The sequence below is a fragment of the Telopea speciosissima genome, chromosome 6 (assembly GCF_018873765.1).
Source record: "Telopea speciosissima isolate NSW1024214 ecotype Mountain lineage chromosome 6, Tspe_v1, whole genome shotgun sequence".
Taxonomy (NCBI): Eukaryota; Viridiplantae; Streptophyta; class Magnoliopsida; order Proteales; family Proteaceae; genus Telopea; species Telopea speciosissima.
In genome coordinates, this window is record NC_057921.1 from 20,500,852 (window position 1) to 20,524,307 (window position 23,456).

The 23,456-nt window shown below is 39.7% G+C and overlaps 1 protein-coding gene and 1 non-coding gene across 2 annotated transcripts; both read left to right on the forward strand.

Annotated features, from left to right (window-relative positions):
- Positions 1 to 9,785: 9,785 nt before the first annotated feature.
- Positions 9,786 to 9,859, forward strand: TRNAI-AAU. The gene has a single exon. It is a non-coding gene; the product is annotated as a tRNA-Ile (tRNA).
- A 4,759-nt stretch (positions 9,860 to 14,618) lies between these two features.
- On the forward strand, positions 14,619 to 16,265 carry LOC122665506. Its single transcript, XM_043861660.1, has one exon. The coding sequence runs from the start codon at positions 14,619 to 14,621 to the stop codon at positions 16,263 to 16,265; it is 1,647 nt and encodes a 548-aa protein (XP_043717595.1).
- The last annotated feature ends 7,191 nt before the right edge of the window (positions 16,266 to 23,456 follow it).

Below are 23,456 nucleotides of genomic sequence, written 5' to 3' on the forward strand. Positions count from 1 at the left end.
CAAACTTTGGTCAATGGCCAAGCAGCCATCAGGGGTCAGTGGGGATACCAAGGGTCTCCAATTAAGCTATGCTACCCTTGGTTTTGATCCAATTAGGATCCACCAAGCAAGACTTGACCCAAAAACCAAAATCCATGAAAATGGAGTTCCATAATAGGGCTTTCATGGCACTATATACATAGGACTAAGAATAGCCTAACCTAGGGTTCCAATTGATGTAGTAGGCATTCAATTAGACAGATAAATCATGAAGTATGAAAAGCCCTAAGATTAGATGCAAAATTGAATGGATTCCAATGAAATCTAAAGATGTACTAGCTAAGAAATCATTAAGGTTGGAGGGTTTACCAAGTAGTGAGCTAGAACAGCCAAGTGGAAACCTTCAATGGCTGAAATGGAGCTCCAAATAGTTATTCCCACAAGCTCCAAGAGCCAAGGATTGAGGCAGCCAGCTAGGAGGGCAAGGTGAGCTCCAATGGGTCTTCGATGGAGGTGGAACCTCCCTTCTTCTCTTAGCCTTCTTCCTTCTAGCACCCTCTCTCTTCCTATCTTGCTCTACACATTTTTCCCTTTTCTTGGTGTAGTGAAGTGAGCGAAATGAAGAGAGAGTAGGGCTTTGCCTGGGTTTAGCTAAGTGGCTTAGGCCTTGTTTGGTTTGGGAATGGTTTTAAGGTCTAAAATGGGTTTGGTACATGGTGCAACCCAAATAAACCATAGGTTTATGGGTTTAGGGTCTAGGTGAGTCATTTGGGTCCCAAATAGCCTAAAATAGGCAATGGCTAAGCCCTAGGCTAAGGCATGGTCGAACCAAGCTGGTCTTAGCTTCACAGAGAAGCATTTCAACATCTGGCAGCTCATGCATCATCCGCCAGATATCTTGTTGTAAGAGCTGCTAGCCCCAACTGACAGCTTGAAGGTCCTATAGGGTTAGGGCCTCTTGAATGGGTCCAAACAAGCAAGGTGGGTAATAATAGACATCAAACTAGAGGGTTGGCACACCCATTTTCCTTTGGGCATAATTGGAAATATATTAATGTAAAATGAACATACCTTCATTCCTCCAAGGAGGGTAGTTCCGGGGGAAGGTTGACATGTGTGGAATCGTTGATGAACCTTCCTTGAATCCTATCGAGGAACTTCTCCTCAATAGGTTCACCATCCGACATATTGAAGACCCTATAGGTTGGTTTCATGGTGATGTTCCAGAGGTCACCAACATAATAGAGCTCCGCCCCTACACACAAGTTTAAATTAGTATAGGTTTGGTTACAGATGTAACACTAATAGGGTTACAATAGGGTTCCTATGGGCAGCCATGGTGTTACCCTTAGGATAACATGGACAACCATGGGGTGACCCATATTTTCTAATACTTATAAATCGAAGATGATCCCATGACTATTCCTACAATATTCATTATGGATAAGGGTTATATGTTAAGACATGAATGTGAGTGTAATTATATAATGGTTATGTGATGAGATGAATGTGTATGAAGATTGTGAAGTGAATGTGAAAGATAGGGTCCACGTGATGTCAGTGGGCACCGGACTTGGGATCGCCCTGTGGTATTTACTTGTTGCTCATGTAGAAGTAACTTGCATTAGAGATAACTACGGCATTAGGATGGAAATGGGTATGTGACTGGCCAACCATTATTTCAGTATCACAGTCATCGTACTCTTGTATGTGTATGAGCAAGCTAGAGGAGGTGAGAGGATAGCCAGGCTGACCGTTATTTTGGCACTATGGATTCGACCTCTAGCCTACGCATATGCATACCCCTCTCGTGCAATAATTGTATGCTTGTTAGGATGTGATGTACCCAGTACTATGACTCTTATCGATAGGGGTTTAGGTGTCGGCAACCCCATAGGTATGGTCCACTGGGAAGTTTAGGTGCCGACCCTATTTTGGATTGAATGCTAGGATATGGTTTGTATAGGGGGTTTATAGGGGGTTTGTGGACAATCTCATGGAAGAGTCCAGTACCACAGGCTTCTATAGTAACTCGAGTTTGTCATGGTCAGATTGTCATCCATTTTATGACACCAGGGCCTGGGATGCTACCTATAGGTTATAGTAGTACTAGAACCAGACTTAGTTGCGATGTTAGGTGGAAAATCAGTAATGGAATTCTTGCATCATATGTACTATGCATCATGTATACATACTTGTGCTTGCTTGTTTGATCTAATTGCCCACTGGGTTTATTGAAGCTCATCCCTTGAGGGTCCTCTCTTTTAAGATGTGGATGCAGGTCTGGTGGATCTAGTTGAGGTTGACCCAGTGTATTAGTACGATGACGGATTTGATGTTTGAGGTGCTCCAACAAGTTGGAGCGCAAACCCGACTGCACTTGTGAGGCTTATGCCTATGGGGCACAGTAGTGTTGGGGCCTGAGGCCCATTTGAACATTAAACTTTATTTTAACAGTTGGGCTGTAATTAAATACAATAGTGTTCTTTGATTACGATATATTGTGTATATTTTTAGTATGATTTTGATAAACTTATGATGTTAATAAGATGCAACTTACTTATATGATATCATTCGTCTAGCTTTCGCACTTTGATATTATGAGTATGTTATATTACTTCCACTTCTACTCTGATTATGATCACATTACTAGGTTGATGAACTTGGTATTGCAAGGATAGATCTTGGTGTCGGTAGGGGATACGGGGTATCCTAGTCACACTACCCGGTGTTAGAGAGTGGGGTGTTTGGTGCTTTGCAAGACTTCTTCAGCTTATAAACTTTCCTCTCAAAACCTTATGGTTGAACCATGTAAACATACTCTGCTAGATCTCCATTCAAGACTGCAGTTTTAACATCCGTCTAGTGTAACTCTAGATCATAATGAGCTACAAGTGCCACAACGATTCTAAAGAATCTTTTATGGATACCGGAGAAAGAGTTTCATAGAAACCAACTCCTTCTTGCTACATGAAACCCTTTGCTACTAATCTGGCCTTGTAGTGTTCAATCCTACCTTGAGAATTAGTCTTAGTTTTGTACACCCATTTGGAGCCTATGGGTTCACAACCCTCTGGAAGATCAACAAATTCCCAAACCTTATTGTTATTCATAGATAACAACTCATCTTGCATAGCCTCCAACCACTTTTAAGAGTTTGAACTACAGACAGCTTGCTTGTAACTTATTGGATCCTCCTTTTGCCCAATGTCAAAATCACCGTCTGTTAGGTACAACAAATAGTCGGATCCAATGGCAGACCTACAAGGTCTATTAGACCTTCTCAAAACCTCCTCTAGCTGAACTGGACCAATGGGATCAGCAATTTGCACTGGCTCAATAGGTACCTCCTCAGTAGGTTTAGGTGTAGCCTGATCAACAATAATAGGCGGTTGAAAACTGGTACTAGGCACTACATCAAAAGCAACAGTGCCCTCTTCATCAAATACAAGATTCCTAGGCTTAGGAAATCCACCACCGTTCTCAATGAACTTGGCATGATTGGTTTCCACAATCATGTTAACCGAATTAGGACAGTAGAATTTATAACCCTTGGACCTCTCAGGATATCCCACAAAGAAGCAATTGACCGTCCTAGGATCCAATACCCATAAATGTGGGTTAAATAACCTTGCTTCAGCTCTGCAATCCCGGACATGCAAGCAATTAAGATTAGGCTTTCTTCCTATCCAAAGTTCAAAAAGTGTCTTTGGAACTGATTTATTGGGCACTCTGTTTAGAATATAAAAAGGTGACTTGATTCCTTCCCCAAAGGGACTTTGGAAGACTAATGTTAGTAGGCATGCTCCTTATCATGTCTTCTAGAGTACGGTTTCTTCTTTCTGCAACACCATCCTACTGTGATGTGCCTGGCATAGAATACTGGGCAATAATGTCTTGCTCTTGTAAGTACTTGGTATAGGGGCCAAATACTTGGGAAGAATCTCCATGCTTACCATAATAATCTCCACCTCTATCAGATCTTACCATCCTGATTTTCTTTGACAAATAGTTTTCAACTTCTTCTTTGTAAATCATGAAGATGTCCAATGAGTTTTACTTCTCAAAAAAGGTATAGGGGTACTCATAACGTGAGAAATCATCAATAGATGTAATGAAATACTGCTGGAAACTAAGTGTTGAAGTAAGAAATGGGTCACTAAAGTCTGTGTATCAACTCAAATAAACTAATTCTATGAGCTGCCTTCATCTTCCTGGTTTTGTTGATCTTTCCCTTCATGTTGTCAACTCAATCATGTAAATCTTGAGAAAAACAATGGTCCAAGAATCTCATCTTTAACTAATTTCTCCATCCTCTATACAGATATTTGACCTAAACATCTATCTCTTAATAAGCTTTTGTTCAAATAAATTCTAACTACTCATGTGGCAACAACAACCTCTACTCCACTGTCTACAAACACCATCACCTCATCCTTGTTGGGTATCCTCCTTCTGATGAACCTCAGAAACCTTCTTCTTATTTTTGTAAGATTCCACACCCTTTTGAGTAGTAGAATTCTCAATTCTTTTCTTGTCCTTTTCGTAGTTCTTTTTCTGGTCCATTTTTCTCCCAAAACAATATAGGTGGTCTTTAGGTTCTCATACTGTTCTGGGAGGGATTTATGAGCGAGGTGGACCAGAAGTTCATTGTCCAAACAAGTCCCAAGATCCTTGAATTTTTTTGCAATGGAAGCTATTTAAAGTATGTATTCTCCAACTCTTCCATTGCAATCAAATTATGCTAGGAGAAGTTTATTCATCAATACTCCTTTCTCAACTATTTGGGAAATCTCAGTTACTAGTGGTAGTAACTATGGGTTTAGTCTCACTAAAAATTTAGTCTAACTTGATTAGACAAAATGCCATATCTAAGTCTTCTTTCCATTCCTTATAGGTGTCCCTAGATAGGGCATGAACAATGAAAAAAGTTACCCATCCTTGAGATAGTATAACTCAGATAAATACACACACTAGTCTATGGGAGCATAACTTGGGTATGATATAAACACACCAAAATGAGTAAATTAGCTAGCATAGAAGAATACAAATTACTAGCAATATAAATCATATGAAAGTCACAATCGGACTACATCTTTACCCTTTGGGGCATAAGATGCACTGGTCCTTTCATAAATCCACATTTACTGTGAAAGAAATAATAGTTTAGGGATGCTATCACCTTTGGGCATATAGAACTCCTAGACTACCGTTCCTTCCTATACTTGTATGTGCATGCACATTTTCTTTAAACTTGGGTAGCATCACCTTTGGGCATATACTACCAACTTTGCTGCTATGGTAGAACTGCAGAGAAACTTGACGTGTAACTTTGGTAGTCAACATCTCATTCCCCACAAATCCCATAAAGGGAAAAATATGCAGCCAAACAATAACTTTGCTGTCATGGTAGAACTACAGAGAAACTTGATGTGCCACTTTGGTGGTCAACATCTCATTCCCCCACAGTTCCTATAAAAGAAAAAATTTGCAGCCAAACAATAACTTTACTATCATGGTAGAACTACAGAGAAACTCGATGTTCCACTTTGGTGGTCAACATCTCATTCCCCTGCAGTTCCCATAAAATAAAAGTTTGCAACCAAATAAGTGGAAGAATATACATTACATCTTTCTAACAACTTAACCAGTGTTAATGAGTAATGTTGTCATGCACAGAAATAGTTTTGGCAAGTTTTAGTCCCCATAAACAACCAAAATAATGCCAAAATTCAAAATTTAAATTCAAACAGGCAATCCAATAAAAGGAGAGACACGAAACCTAAAAAAAAAAGTGCCATTGGAGTTATTGTTTAGACATACAGAGGACACTACGGCGTAGGTCTCGAAGAGATGAAGCCAATGAGCCAAGGCACTACCACACACCCTCACGCGCCGATCAAAGATGGCGCGTGAAAGCACGGGTGCCTAGTCAAACCCCGATTCAATTTTGGTCTTGCTCGATCCAAACCTGGTTGGTTCGCTCGAACTAATCGGGTACTGGCCCGAACCGGTTTACCCTGTCAACAAAAACATGTCAGTAGGTCAAAACTTAGTTTCCAAAATCAAAGTCATAACCCAGTTTCTCAAACTTAGAAACTGAAAGTAGGTTCCTCCTAATTGGAGGAGCATAAAAGACATCCCTTAAAACAAAAATATTTCGATAATCTAAATGCAAGGTAAAAGGGCCAATCCCTTTGATCTTTGCCTTATCCTGGTTCCCCATGTCTAAATTTAGGACAGAACTAAATAGTTCCAACTCTTCCATTTTAGGGTAACTTAAACTACGCGAAAGTCCATTGTTAAAACTAACAGCATCCCATGATACTAGATACTAAGCTAAGATTTATTGAACGTTTAAATAACAATTTAAACAAGTCTTTTTTCATCGACGGGTCTTGGATCAGGAATCTTTGACTGGGTTTGGCATCTTTGACTAGGTCGGGTCAACTTTGACCAGGCCAAAAATGACCCACAAGTAAAAGAATATTCCAGGGAATATTCTATTTCCCTACCTTTTTTTTGTTTTTTGTTTCTTTTTAAAGCCAACGACGAGTGAGATCTACTCGTCAGTCGTCTGGCGCGTGAGGGCGCGTCCGACGCTGACTGGTGGCAATCCACCCACTGTTTTTCTCATCTCGTCGAGACCTTCCACATGGTGGTGTCAAAATAGAACTTCACCGGACAAAAATTCCGGCAGTGGCGGAAACGTGCATGTTTCCCAAATTTTGAAAAAAAAATTTGATCTTTCATGAGGATCGATTCAATTAAAATTCCTTTGCTGATTCTAAATCATATGGGAAGTCTTTGATGCCACTTGTTAGATTAATTTAATCTCCTTTGGGTTTAAACAGTGATAAAACCCTACACTGTCATGCCCATATGAACCCTAGAACACAAATTTCAATGAAAATAGAAGGGGAAAGAGATCGTAGTACCCTGCACCTTGGTATACTGATGAAGAATAATAAGATAATAATGAAGATCTCCTCCTTGCTTTGTACTTGGCGAAACACACCTTGAAGGGATCTTTTGCATCGTGCACCAGGTGGGAGAAATAGGGAAATGAAAACAACGTCACTACAAGGACCCTTCTAATTAGTACTTATAGTACCATAATGGGTTTGGGCTGACACATCTCAATTAGAACCGAGTGCCATGCTTGAACCAGATTCAGTATTAGGATCCCCACCAATTAACCGGGCCATGTAATTAATTAAGCCTATTAAATTAACTTTGAAAATTTACTACAAAAGACCCTACATTACGAACCACCATGATAGTGGGTTATGTACAAAATGGTGTTGCCGACATGGCTCATCGTTTGTTTGATGAAATGCCGAACAGAGATGTTGCTGCTTGAAATGCCATGTTAAGAGGATACCAAACAAAATAGATTGCATAGGATACATAACATATTCTGTTCAAAGGCATACCAAACCTATTTTCTAATTAGATAATATATTATACAAATAGTAACCAAACAAGTTTTATTTGTGGACCATAATTTATTATCATAAATGATTTCTTAAAAATAAGTAATAAATACAAATAGAAATCACACCAAAGAAAAGGACATTATTAGAATAATTTGAATATTAGGTTGTGTTTGGTATGCACTCTTGGAATATATTCTGAGTCTAGAATGTATTCTGAAACCAAATTCTTCTCAATTTTCTTGCTTAATAATGCTTTCTAGACTCAGAATACTAAACATAGTCTTAATTTCATATCAACAGAATCCCGAAGGACCCGAACCAATTTGGCCACGACTCAAACTCGGGCAGAACAGTATTTGGGAGACCTATCTAAAACTCATTTCTGAGGGATCAATAAGTCAAGATCAATCCGAACTGTTACCAAGTGAACTCAGTGGATACGGCCAATCTGATTGTGATCTCCAAATCTATAGTTCTAATCTAGTCTGACCATGTGGTTTGGTTTGGTTTATAACCAAGAACAATATGCTGTTGTACCAATTGGTGGACAGTTTTACAGGAATGATAGGCTCACCAAATAAAAAATTGGGGCATTATATTTCACTATAATGCTTACTCCAATTATGTATTAGCATATATACTCCTAGATTTTTTTTTTCTTACCATTTGATCGACATGTTTGGATTAGTCAATCACCACCCTAGTTGTCCCTTCCAATTCCCCCTTCAACCTTCCCCAAAAAAAAAGGGAAATTATTAATGCCACCCCCTGACATTTGCCTATATTTTAAGACACACCCACTACTTATTATAATATCAACCATTACCCATTTTTGAACGGTGTTAACATATGGATTTTCTTTGACCAATATACCTTTTACATTAAAAACATAATAAAAAATCTATTCCTAAATAGTTTCTTACCTTTGGAGACATCAAAACTAACATACACTCGCCCCATCCCTTCCCCATGCTACTTGACGAGCTTCTCTACCCCACCCATTTCCAGCCACTCTAAGTCATTCTATTCTCTCCTCTATCTCTCTCTTCTCACACACACTATACTCCCCTTCCCCTGCAATTTGGGCACACACCACACACTCACCCCACTCCCTTCCCTACTACCTGAACTCACACACACACACACACACACACACACACACACACACTATGGCTGTGCACACATAACACTACAAGACCTGCAATCTCAAACATATCCTCCAGTTCAAATATAAGTTGATCGTACCCTTCCAATGCAGTCAAGTCAACAGCCCGACCAACAACAGTCCCTTGCATTTGAACCTTCAGAATCACCAATCCACTTTCTGTGGACAAATTATCAGACTATTGTGCTTCCTAATTAAAATCTGTAGTTCATGACCTCTTTCTAAATAAAATCTGTGTTCATCATGCATCTTTGATTATCAAACAACAGGTTTTAACTTACCTTGATACAACTCCTGGTAGAAGAACTATAGTAAATCTGCTTGCTTTGACTCCCCTTTGGTGACACCTGTATCAACCATTGTTTATGTTCCTTCGAGACCTTTGAGAGGTCCCATTTTTGGTCTGAATCAGCTCCAGAACCAGCCAGTGGGGTCAATCCATCAATGGTTGCACTGGATACACTCATGGGACATGATGGTGTCTTCTCTATAGAACTCGGAATATCTGGTATATTTACCAGATCGATCCCAAACAACCGGTAACCACTTGCCATCTCAGATTTCTTCCTTCTCTCAATAGGATCAACCATTAAATTGTTTCTTAGCTTCGACACATCCAGGGTAGAAATGCTGGGATAAACAAACATGAAATACCAGCAAACAGTAGAAATGGGGCATCTCCTGTACTTGCCGGAGTGAGGAAGATGGTGGTCGTTTGACACTGGGCCGCTTTATCACCGGAGTATGTCTCTTCTTCAGAAGACAGTAGGTTGCAGTGGATTCTCAAGGTTGTTGCCAAGTGTAAGGAAGAAAAAGGGTTTGTGGGTGTTTTAATTGCAAGGGTAGATTAGGCACTTCGCATAATAAGAAGGGCAAAATTGGTTCTTTAAAAAATATTTAATAGCTGACATCACCACTTAACAGCTCTTAACTAATGGTAGGGGGTATGTGTGGAATTAGTTTGGTAAAGCACGGGGTGGCACTGATATTATGATAGTTAGTGGCGGTGCCTTAAAATATAGGCAAATGTCAAGGGTGGCGCTGATAATTTCCCCCAAAAAAATTGTGTTATAAATTGCAATTCTCATGTGGCCTATAAGCTCCTTTTAATTTATTTATTTATTTTTTAAGGTCAATTGTATTAAAGAAAATTAGAATAAAAACGAAGTACAAGAATATAGACTGGGATAGTTTGAACACATGGCCTGTTAGCTCAGTTGGTTAGAGCATTGTGCTAATAACGCAAAGGTCGCAAGTTTGAGACTTGCATAGGCCGATTTTATTTCTTTTCCCATTATTTTAGGTTGTGCTCACATGGATCTACCAATGTTTTACTGTGACTGTACTATAATTATCAAAACAGGTTGAGGTAGACCAAGAGTAAAAGGCTTGATTTTAGATTCATGATGCTCTAACTACTACTACAATGCTAATTGATTATTTTGAAAGGTCCAACACAAAACCTTTAGGTTATAGTTCTATAACTTCAAATATATACCTCCCTCATGTGTGGGGGGAATGAGATATCACAGTAAAAGTGGAAAGACACATGATAGGTAGAAAGGAACCATGGACTCTGACACCATGTTAGAGGATCCAACCCAAAACTATAAGGCATTAGAGCTCCTCAAGTATATGAAGGAACCTAGTACCTAAACAAACCGATGTGAGACTATAGCTCTATAAACCCTCAATAACGATTTCAGTATTTTCCATTTTAACATTTAAGCCTTTGCAATTTAGTAATTATAGCCTTGAGATCTTCCATCTTGTAAGTGTTCTCCAAGCATTTTTCATACTGTGTTGTTACTTCTTTGTTATCATTATTTTTTTTGTAGTCTGCACATTAAAAGTTTACTCATTAGTGGTGAATCTATATCAAATGCTCAAATGATCTAAAGAGTAGTGTTACTAATGTTAGTCAAATAACAGTCCATGCGATCGTCTCCTGATTTCCCCAGGAAATCAATTATAAACCAATTAGGGTTTTACACCTCCTGGGCTAACCTACGGTTTCCCATGGGTGCCCTATTTAAATTTTAGGATTTCCCATATTGCCCATGGGGAACCTGGTGTATCCCATTTAGGGTTTGGTATGAAAAACCAATACCCAATCCTTCTCTATTTTGTCCCATAAAATTATGGGATCCATAAGAGAGAAAAAATTCATCTTTTTTCCATCCCATGGAAAGAGGGATCCATTCCATACCCGAATGCACACCAGAAAGAGATCAATTCGGGTTTCTTTCACATCTCATGATTATCATATAATTAAAAACAAGAGGAATTAACCAGAACTTGCTAACCTGTTGAGTCTCAAGTGTTGCTACTCCAATGGTTCTTCCTCCAATGAGCACACCAGGCAAACAAACTTGAACCTCCAATGGTGCAGCCAAGGTTCTCTAAGTCAAACTGATTGGGCTGTAATCTTAGATAGAAATCACTATTTATTTATGGTTTTTATTTGAATATTTATGAAGGATTTGATACTGTTATGTGATTTCTACGATTGCAGACCTGGAAGGAGAAAAGCATAAATCAGTGATAGAATCAACCCCTTTAGTCAATTTTGGATATTTATTAACTGGGTCAAGGGTCCGCATGTGTGCAAATCGTCATCTCAAGGGCATTATCGTAATTTGATAAAGAGGAGATTTTTTAAGAAAAATCGATATTGGACTCATTGCATCAGAAAAATTAAATGGTTAACATTTTAATTCTTAGGTCGACTCGATTCGGGTCAAGGAAGGAGGGATTATGGCAAACAAAATAGATTATGGCAAAATTGGGAAGTGTGAAGAAAGAAAAAAATAAAATAAAAGAAAGAAGAGAGAAATCTACTCCCACGTAAATCTCTCTCTGTCTCTCTCTGTCTCTCTCTCTCTCTCTCCTTCTTGTTTGTTAATTCAAAAACTCTTAAACATCTTTTTACCTTTTTTTAAGTCATCCCATCTCACACGTTCTCTCCATCTCTCGCATGCCACACGTTCTCTCCCTCTCTCCTACTCTCCTAGTCGAACCCAATTCCCTTGGATTATTTTTTTGGTTTTTTTATTTCAAAACCCATATCACTTCTCCCCTAAAAAAGAGGGATGGATTTCAAAAAGAAGGGAGACGGATAGGATTTCAAAAAGAAGGGGGGAGAATTAAAAAGGGGATATATATTCAACAAGGGGGAAAAAGAGGGGAGTTTGTTCTTAGGTTTTTTGAGAGGAGGCTAGCTTTATGGTCTTGGGAGAAGAAGATTTGAAGAAGAAGAAGAAGAAGAGGAGAGGAAGTGCATCTACCATCGCTATTGCTGCCATTGCTTCTACTCTCTTGTTCCCTCTAATTCTTTGGCTTGTATCCCTAACTTCTCTTTATTTCATTTATGTTAAATGAGTAACTAAACTTGCTGCTATTTTTGGGAAGATGATACTTTAAGGCTGATTTAATTATTCATTCTCTTTTATTATTGATTGCTTGGAAAAGACTTAGGCATCTCATTGTGATTTTTGTGTAATCATGTTTACATCTAGTTAGGATAATTTGTTTCTGTGATTCAATTTAACCTACCAAGCAATAGTATTGAATTGATTCATGTGGTCGTATCGATGATACGATATACCTGAGTGAATTGTGTGTACCCGAGTTCTTTGAACTTTCGATTCATTGTAGCGATCGGACGACAATTTTGCCAAGATACTTTATACCTAGAAGGGACCCTATTTTCTGTGGTTGTCATGGGGCTTGTAGTCGCCATGAGCCGAATATGAGAGAGTTTGAATGATGAATCTGAATTAAAGTTGATTCAACCTAAAAACAGTATTGTCTCACCATCTTTTATTTGATTTAATCAGTTGCTAGTGTTAGCTTTAATTTAATTAATTTGCATTTTTAGTTCCACCTTAGACTTGATTTAATTTTGTGCAACTTAGCATTTGTTCCCCGTAGTTCGATACCCGTACTTGCCACTGTATTAGTGTTTAGTTAGGTTTATTTTTTATTGGTTCAACGACTCGATCAAATTTTGGCGTCGTTGCCGGGGAACTAGAGCACGATTGCTAGAGTTTTATCGAGTCTTTTAATGTTCTTTCAATAGCTTGCTTTAATCTTTATTTCTAATTTTCGTTTTAGGTACTTCAGATTTTTGCATCTCATAGTTTAATAGCCTACAGTAGCCTTAATTTTGATTTCTTTTTTAGTGTTAACATAGCTTAATTTACTATTCATTCTGAATTTGTCTTTAGTATTAGTGATAGACTCACGGATTATTTTTTTTTGCTGTAGGTATTGAATCGTTGGAGGTTGTTTAAGAGGTGATACGGTTCAGCTAGATTTGGTTCTTTCAAAAAGACACCGATGCAGTCCGGATAGCCTCTGTGATATTGTCTAACATTTCTCTCTATGTTTCTTTTAGTAGCTAATTTCAGCCTTGTATGATTCGGTCCCACGCTGGCCTAGTTACCCTTGTATGCTTTGGTCCCATACCACTTTAGGATTGACCTTGGTACGCTTGGATCTGCGCTAGTTTAGGATTTCATTTTATTTAGGGTAGTTTAAACTTTTAATTTTTTTTTTTAGGATAGTTTTAATTTACATGTGTAATTTTCATTTTAAACTTATTCTGTAATTTTTCTTTACCACTTTTGTAATTTTCTTTTTCTTTTAGTATAGGTTACCCTTGTATGTACGGTCCTGCGAGCTTAGCTGCCCTATTTTGATCGGTCTCACATTAGGACATTCGGCCCTACACTTACTACGTTTGGACATCGATAGCTAGGTTGATACACTTGTATGCTCGGTCCCAGCCTAGTTTAGTTTGATTGTTGTATGCTTGGTACGTGCTCAGCCCGACCTGACCTATTAGATTTTGACCCCGAAATTGAACATACTTGTAGGAGGATTAGACACTGTATTAGGATGGGTGACGAGGCAAACCCACATGCTAGGCCACTGAGTGATCATTTCACTCCAACTGCACACCAACCCCAAACCGGCATTAGGCTACCTACAATTGCGGCTGCTCATTATGAAATCAAATAAAGCATTATCCAGATGTTGCCATCGTTCTATGGACATCAGAATGAAGAGCCCTATAAGCACCTAGATGAGTTTTTGGAAATTTGCTCTACAGTAAAAATCCAAAACCTCTCAGAGGACGCCCTAAAATTGTTGCTATTTCCATTTTCCCTCAAGGATAAAGCCAAACATTGGCTGCATTCCTTGGCTTCTACACAAGTAACCACATGGGCGGAAATGCAATAGCAGTTTCTGAAGAAGTTTTTCCCAATAGGCCGAACCAATACCATTAGAAGGGCCGTCACCACCTTCTCCCAGAATAGTGGTGAAGAATTTCATGAGTATTGGGAAAGACTGAAGGAACTACTTCGGAAATGCCCCCACCATGCTATACCAAAATGGCAATTTGTACAGTGCTTCTATGATGGTCTTAGTGACCAATATCATCAGATGGTGGATGCCTCTTATGGAGGAACGTTTATGCATAAGAGCGAGAATGAAGTATGGGATCTTTTTGAGACCCTGAGTGAAAACTCCCAACATAGAGCTTCAGCCTCAAGGACTGACGTCCCCACACTTGGGCAATCGAAAAAAGGTGGACTCTATGAGATCACCAGAGTGCTGGCATAAAGGCCCAGGTTGACTTGCTGTAAAAAAAAATGGACTACCTACTGTCCGGAGGACCTGCCCAACCCCCATCAATCTTAAGGGGATTTTCTCCACCTAAGCAAGCTAAAGCTTGTGCCCTCTATGCTAACCCGAATCACTATGTGACTGATTGTTATTTAGTAGCACAATATCTTGAATTTATCCAGGAAAAGGTACAAGCCGCTCAGGGTTTTGCCAACCAGGGTAACGACCCATTTTCCAACACCTATAACCCAGGATGGCAAAATCACCCTAATTTTTCTTGGAAAACCCCTCCTAATCCACCCTTTAGGCCATCGTTCAATGCCCAACCTAATGCCTATAGGGGTGGACAACAACAACCTTACTCTCAACTTCAACATACCCCATCCTTTGAGAGTGACGTAATGAAGGTGCTGAAAGGTATTGAGCAGAAAGTGGGACTCAATGACCAATTTTTGCACTCCCACACTCACTCTATCGGCAAGCGGGAGACCCAGATTGGTCAACTTGCTGAAGCCTTCAATAAGAGAGAGACTGGCCAACTACCAAGCCAACCTATTGGAAACCCCAATAGTGCTCAAATAGGGAGGGGTAAGGAACAAGTCCAGTCGGTTAGAGTGTTGAGGAATGGTAAGAGGGTGGAAATACATGACACACCACCAACCTATAAGGACTTCCCTTCTAATACCCCTCAACAGACCACACCAGCAAAGTCAACCCCAGCCCAGGTACAAGTTGAATCAGAGGCACTAAGGCCTCTCATTGATGGGAATAGAACCATTACACCTTCTTTGGTCCATTCCCAGGAAAATACTGAGAAGCAAAATGAGCGACTAGTTGGGGAGGGACCTCAATCGGATAAGTATACACCCCGAGTCCCTTGCCCTGATGCTCTCAAAACTCCATCCTCTCCCCCATATCGGAAGCAAGGAGAGAAGATGAAGGAGATGTTGGATTTGTTTCAACAAGTCCACATTAACCTTCCATTATTGGATGCAATCAAGCAGGTTCTAGATTACGCTAAGTTTCTGAAAGACCTATGCACTCAGAAGCGTAAACTGAGGAACCAGACTCCCAAAACCATACACCTCATAGAACAGGTAAGTGCAGTTATCACTGACCTACCCCCCAAGCTGAAGGATCCTGGTGCACCCCTCATCTCTTGTGTCATTGGAGACCTCTCCATTGACAAAGCATTGTTGGATCTGGGAGCTAGTGTGAATATCTTACCTGGCTCGGTTTTTGAGAAGCTTGGATTAGGAGAGTTGAAGTCCACTGAAGTCATACTTCAGTTAGCTGATCGTTCAGTGAAAAGACCTCATGGACTTCTTGAGGATGTTCTTGTGAAGGTAGATGATTTATACTTCCCAGTGGACTTCCTAGTCCTTGATATGGAATCTACCTCAGCCAAGCTTCCCCCTATCATACTAGGGAGTCCATTCTTGGCGATCGCCAATGCTTGCATTACCTACAGGTCAGGTACCATGGACATATCGTTTGGGAACAAGAAGCTTCGGCTAAACATCTTCAATGCATCCCTAGGACCCTACAGAGAAGACGAGTGCTTTGCTCTGGGTATGATTGATGAAGCTGTATCTCAGTACACTTCCCAAATCCTTGCAAATGATCCTCTGCAACTTGTGATGTCCTATGGAGCAGAAGGCTTTGATGAAGAGGCCTATACTGAAGAGGTGAACGCCATGTTAGAACTTAAACACTCTTCCGGGCAGCCTCCCTGGACCTATAGATATGAGCCTCTGCCACCCTTGGCTACATCCCCTAAGCCCTCTTCTCTAGAGTCCCCTCCACAACTGGAACTCAAGCCTCTACCCCATACCTTAAAATATGCATTCTTAGGCAAGGAAGAGACTCTGCCGGCTATCATATCCTCTGATCTTACTGATAGGCAAGAGTCCCTCTTATTGGAGGTTTTATTAGCTCACAAAGCCACGATTTGCAGGTCTTTAGCTGATCTGAAGGGTATTAACTCTTTTGTTTGTATGCACCGTATCTACTGTGAAGAAGGAGCTAAATCCGTGCAAGATCCATAGAGGCGCCTTAACCCTAATATGAGGGAAGTAGTGAAAAATAAAGTAGTCAAGTGGCTTGACACAGGTATTATATACCCTATTTCGGATAGTCAATGGGACAGTCCAACTCAAGTTGTCCCCAAGAAATCCAGAATCAGGGTCGTTCCTAACGACCAAGGTGACCTTGTCCCAACTCATACCACTACGGGTTGGCATGTTTGTGTCCACTACAAAAAGTTGAACAAGGTCACGCATAAAGATCACTTTCCTTTGCCCTTTATTGATCAGATTCTGGAAAAATTGGCTGGGCAGAGCTACTATTATTTCCTTGACGGTTATTCGGGATACAACCAAGTCCCCATCTTTCCCGGTGACCAAGAGAAAACCACTTTCACCTGCCCATTTGGTACATTTGCCTTTAGGAGGATGCCGTTCGGGTTGTGTAATGCTCCGGCCACCTTTCAAAGGTGCATGATGGCCATATTTTCTGACATGGTCGGCCATTCGCTTGAGGTTTTCATGGATGACTTCTCCATCTTTGGGTCACCTTTTGATGAATGTCTCCACCGTCTATCTCTTGTTCTTCAGCAATGTGTGGAGCATAACCTTGTTCTGAGTTGGGAGAAGAGCCACTTTATGGTTCGTAAGGGTAATGTACTTGGTCATGTAGTGTCTTCTCAGGGCATTGAGGTAGACAAGGCCAAAGGGGATGTAATTACCAAACTACCCCCTCCCACGACTGTTAAGCAGGTCCGTTCCTTTTTGGGCCATGCCGGATTTTATAGGCGTTTCATCAAGGACTTTAGTCTCATCTCTAGGCTCTTGTGCAATCTCCTTGCCAAGGATGCCCCATTTGTCTTTTATGAAAAGTACCTAACTGCTTTCCATACCCTTCAGACTGCATTGTCTGAAGCACCTATTATCCGATCTCCAGACTGGTCTCTACCATTTGAGATCATGTGTGACGCCTCTGACTATACCATGGGTGATGTACTTGGTAAAAGGGTGGATGGGAAGCCATCTATTATTTACTATGCTAGTAGATCCTTGTCTGATGCTTAGTTTCACTACACCACTACTGAGAAGGAGCTCCTAGCAGTAGTTTTTGCCCTGGATAAATTTCGCTCCTATCTTTTGGGCTCGAAGGTGATAGCCTTCTCGGATCATGCAGCCCTTAGGCACCTTCTTTCAAAGCATGACACCAAGCCAAGGTTGATCTGATGGATTCTTCTCCTTTAGGATTTTGACTTGGAGATCAGGGATAAGAAGGGGTCAGAAAACGTTGTAGTAGACCATTTATCCCTGATTCTTCTGGATTCGTCTCCTACATCGGAGTTGGTTCGGGAAACTTTCCCTGATGAGCAGTTGTTTTACGTTTCGTTGAAATCGACTCCATGGTATGCAACTATAGTGAACTATCTTGTTGTTGGCCAATTACCTCCTGATTGGGATAAAGCAGCTTGAGATAAGTTTCTCTCTACTGTGCGATACTACTACTAGGAGGATCCAGAGTTGTTCCGATACAGTTCGGACCAGGTCATTCGTCGTTGTGTCCCTGAGAGTGAGTTTTAGAGCATATTATCATTTTGCCATACTCTCGCCTGTGGGGGACACTATAGTGGCAAGAAAACTGTTGCCAAGGTACTGCAGTCTGGTTTCTATTGGCCCACGTTATTTTGGGATTCACACACCTTCTGCAAGGCATGTGTGAGATGCCAACAAGTTGGCAATCTGTCCCGACGTGATGAGATGCCCCTAAGCCCTATCATAGTGGTTGAGATTTTCGATGTTTAGGGTATCGATTTTATGGGCCCTTTTCCTGCCTCATTTAGTAATGAGTATATTCTTGTAGCAGTTGACTATGTTTCGAAATGGGTAGAAGCAAAGGCTATGAGGACCAATGACCACAAGGTGGTTATCTCTTTCATTCAGGAGTACATTTTGTATTTCCCAGGGCCATCATTAGTGATGGGGGCTCTCATTTTCGACATTGGAGGGTAGGGGCTTTACTGAAGAAGTACTCTATTAACCACAAAGTGGCCACCCCTTATCATCCCTAGACATCTGGTCAGGTGGAGGTATCGAACCAAGAGATAAAATGGATATTGGAGAAGACAGTTAGATCGGACCATAAGGACTAGTCTACTCGATTGGCTGATGCTTTGTGGGCTTACCAAACTGCATATAAAACTCCTATAGGTATGTCTCCATACCGATTAGTTTTCGGTAAGGCCTGTCATCTTCCAGTTGAGTTGGAACACCGAGTATATTGGACCATAAAGACATTTAATTTTGATATGACTCAGGCTCGTTCCACTCACTGTCTCCAACTATCTGAATTGGAGGAGTTACGCAATGATGCCTATGAGAGCTCATGCATCTATAAGAACCGAACTAAGGCGTTTCATGATAAACACATAGTTCAGAAGTCCTTTGCGCCTAATCAGCGTGTCTGGCTCTTTAATTCTAAATTGCATTTATTCCCAGGGAAATTGAGATCTCGGTGGGATGGGCCTTTTATGGTTGTATCTGTCGCACCTCATGGTGCTATTGCGATCAAGAATCCACAGAACGGGAAAACCTTCAAGGTTAACAGTCAAAGACTGAAACCCTATGTTGATGGCCTTGCTGATGGCCAATTAATTGAGTCTTTAGACCTAGTGGATGTAGACTATGATTATGCTTCTGATGGACTACCCTGAGCTTTACTGTCGTCTGGTTGAAGACGTAAAACTTGGCGCTCTTGGGAGGCAGCCCACGTTTTCTTTATTTACAGCATTTGTTATTTTTCTTTTTACGTTGTTTGGTGTTTTATGATTTATTTTGTAGACCCATCTCCCGTAGCAGAGTTAAAGTCTCATTGTGTTGTTATCTCCAGTGATTTCACTCGTTGCCATACACCCACACCCCAGGTGGTTTCATTCCTCATCCTTTGTTTCCCATATTGTTCTCTTTCTGTTATTTCTAGTCGTCATTGGGGACAATGCCGTTTAAGTTGGGGAGGGAGGATTTTGAAAATCTTTTTGCATATGACTCTCTGGTTCATCTACATTCTTGAAAAATTTTCTTGCATTCATTTTTATAATGATACTTTTACTTTACAGTGCATTTTACTCTAAGTTGTGAGAAAATTAATTCAACACGATGTTAAGTATTGAACCTTTATTTCTCTTACTGTCATTTATGAGCTTGCTTAATGTTTCTAAACACATAGGTCTATCCAGTTTGTGATATTTTGAATGTTTAGGCAGAGCACTGCTTAGTTGTGTTCGCATCCTCTTTCTTTGAAAAAAAAAAAAAAAAAAACAATGAATGAGAGTTTAGTTCTGTTGCTTCAACTTAGTAACCGGGGCATCTAGACCACAAGCTCTGAGTCTCGCGTAAAACGGTTGGAGTGACCAGTTAGGTTATTATTACTAGTATTCTTGAATCTAGTTCGGGCTTGTAGCTTTTTTGGTTCAAGTGAGTAAGCCCGAGGAGTGTTTCACACTCAATCCCCTAAAGTCATCTGGCTTGGGAGTAGTTGGCTTAAAGCTTATTACATGAGCCTTCTAGAAAGCTTAAAAGGCCAGAACATTGCACGGATCTGAGAATCATGTAATTAAAACAAAAAAAAAAAAAAAAAAAATAAGAGAGAAAAATGTTTTGAGAGAAAAGTAAGTGAGCTACATTAATGATGAGGTGTTACACGAACTAGCATGTGCATATTTGTAAAAGGTTTAGATGTCACAATTCATGGTGAACCAGTGGGTTGAAAAAGCATAAAGTGAGCATTTGATGGCTTAGGAGAAGTCCTAGTTCATTGCTTAGATCTTGTGTTTCCATGAGCCAAGCATCCTATGAGTTGATGTGCAATAGTAAACTGTCATTATCTCTTTGAATGTATCATCTGTAGATAGATTGTTTATGAACCAGAGAGTCAAGTCAGTTATTTTCTTTATTCTCTTTCACTCGAGGACGAGCAAAAGGCTAAGTTGGGGAGTGTGATTGGGCTGTAATCTTAGATAGAAATCACTATTTATTTACAGTTTTTATTTGAATATTTATGAAGGATTTGATACTGTTATGTGATTTCTACAATTGCAGGCCTGGAAGGAGAAAAGCATGAATCAGTGATAGAATCAGCCCCCTTAGTCGATTTTGGATGTTTACCAGCTCGGTCAAGGGTTCGCATGTGTGCAAATCGTCATCTCAAGGGCATTATCATAATTTGACAAATAGGAGATTTTTCAAGAAAAATCGATATTGGATTCATTGCATCAGAAAAATTAAATGGTTAACATTTAATTCTTGGGTCGAATTGATTCGGGTCAAGGAAGGAGGGATTATGGCAAAGTTTGGAAGTGTGAAGAAAGAAAAAACATAAAATAAAAGAAAGAAGAGAGAAATCTACTCCCACGTAAATCTCTTTCTCTCTCTCTCTCTCGCTCTCCTTCTAGTTTGTTAATTCAAAAACTCTTAAACATCTTTTTACCTTGTTTTAAGTCATCCCATCTCACACGTTCTCTCCGTCTCTCCCTCTCTCTTACTCTCCTAGTCGAACCCAATTCCCTTGGATTATTTTTTTGGTTTTTTTATTTCAAAACCCATATCACTTCTCCCCTAAAAAAGAGGGATGCATTTCAAAAAGAAGGGAGACGGATTGGATTTCAAAAGTAAGGGGGGAGAATTAAAAAGGGGATATATATTCAACAAGGGGGAAAAAGAGGAGAGTTCGTTCTTTGTTTTTTGAGAGGAGGCTAGCTCTACGGTCTTGGGAGAAGAAGACTTGAAGAAGAAGAAGAAGAAGAAGAGGAGAGGAAGAGCATCTACCATCGCCATTGCTGCCATTGCTTCTACTCTCTTGTTCCCTCTAATTCTTTGGCTTGTATCCCTAACTTCTCTTTATTTCATTTATGTTAAATGAGTAACTAAACTTGCTGCTGTCTTTGGGAAGATGATACTTTAAGGTTGATTTAATTATTCATTCTCTTTTATTATTGATTGCTTGGAAAAGACTTAGGCATTTCATTGTGATTTTTGTGTAATCATGTTTACATCTAGTTAGGGTAATTTGTTTCTGTGATTCAATTTAACCTACCAAGCAATAGTATTGAATTGATTCGTGTGGTCGTATCGATGATATGATATACCTGAGTGGATTGTGCGTACCCGAGTTCTTTGAACTTTCGATTCATTGTAGCGATCGGACGACAATTTTGCCAAGATACTTTATACCTAGAAGGGGCCCTATTTTCTGTGGTTGTCATGGGGCTTGTAGTCGTCATGAATCTGAATTAAAGTTGATTCAACCTAAAAACAGTATTGTTTCACCATCTTTTATTTGATTTAATCAGTTGCTAGTGTTAGCTTTAATTTAATTAATTTGCATTTTTAGTTCCACCTTAGACTTGATTTAATTTTGTGCAACTTAGCCTCTGTTCCCCGTAGTTCGATACCCATACTTTCCACTGTATTAGTGTTTAGTTAGGTTTATTTTTGATTGGTTCAACGACTCGATCACAAACCTAGATCTTCTTCTTCAAATATTCAAGGGCAATCCTGGGTTTCCAAAACCCTAACTCTTAAAAGCAAGAGAGCAAGAAGAATGAGAGAGAGAAAGAGAGAGAGAGACAAAATCGTGGAAGAGTGGGGAGCACCAAAAAATGCACAAGGCTAAAAAACGTGGTGCCCCTCCACATTTTGAATGTTTAAATAGATCGACTTCTAAAGCCCTATTTGAAAAAAAAAATCCTAGTGGGAGTTTGTTTCTCTCTCCTCTTTAACTTGGAACTGTTTAAACCTGATGAGCTTCTAATTGGTGAAGAAGCATAATCTAATAGGGAATGATTAATTAATTATTTAGTTTATATTTAATGGATAAATAATAATTATCACCACATCCACCAAATTAAATAAACAATTAATTAATTAATCAATTCCAATTATAGTCTCACATAATAATAAATTATTATGTACTAACCCACCACTAATCAAACATCATCATTATGGAATCTAGGGCATGTACACATGTATTGTCAAGCCCCATTCCATAGAACATGTTCATATGAGAGTGTTTGAATACGTGACCGGATCCAGCAAAAAATGAAAAAATATTTTCAATTAAAACTACATATAATCTATCATTTTATATGAAAATAGGTTTGGCAAAAACCTTTTCTAAAATGGTACTGGATCCAGATTCCGGTCCAACCATCCACAGACAATCTCTATCTTGATGTTCCCCAATCAAGCAGTGATGACCATGTTGAGTAACTCTCTCACTCACGAACTGTTTGCGCATTCCCAAAACATCGGCTTTGATCCTCTTGAATCCTAGTCATTGATGATCAAAGAATGCGGTCACATTTCGCAATGACAAGGTCCTCTTAGGTATAAGGTCTTAGTGACACATGTCTATCCCATCCTATATATGGCAATAATACATGAGGGAATCGACAAAGTAGTTCTTCGCCAATGCACATCATAATGTGCACTCACATTCGTACCCCAACATCAACATGTCTAGGCATACCCAATGCGACGACCATATGATAAGGGTGCCCATCCCAAGCCCTTGTCGTAACTACCATTTTAATTAAAACTTATGGACACATAATGCTCAAAAAGTTTATATTGCATGTGATAATATTAAACCAAAATGTATAAAAGGTTCAATACAAAGTAAATCAGAATAAACCGGACCAAACCGGGTTTGATGGACACATAAATCCAACAACTAATGGATAATCTTCATTCATTCATTCTGTAATTATTTGATCTGGTAAGACATTTCTATCATATAAACTTATTCTTGGTAAGAAAAACAATAACTCAAAAAGAATATAGGTACAATATGCAACTAGTGTTCTTGGGCATTAACTCATTTTACTGTCATTGTTGTTGTTGCTATAAGTTTATTAGCTTATAATAAGCACCTTTCTTGTTCTCTGATAAAGTAGAGTGGTTCCCTTTCTCTATGATCTTTCCATTTTGAAACTGATATACAATTAGAACTACTGATGGTAGACAACTGTTGATGGAAAAAATGTCCAACACTCTCACAAAGTGGCGCAGGGGTGGAGTAGGTGCGGACGTGCCAGAATCTTTGACGCAGGCTCAAACGGGATGGAATTGCCTATCTGACTTTCAACCAAGGAATTTAGAGTTCCCTCGTGCCTGAGCAATTCTAAGGACCTTTGCGTTAGACTTTGATGGTACCGGTCTCAATAG

What these genes read in the sequence shown, in the direction of transcription:
- LOC122665506 (XM_043861660.1), top strand. Translation starts at nt 14,619, where the DNA reads ATGAAGGTGCTGAAAGGTATTGAGCAGAAAGTGGGACTCAATGACCAA.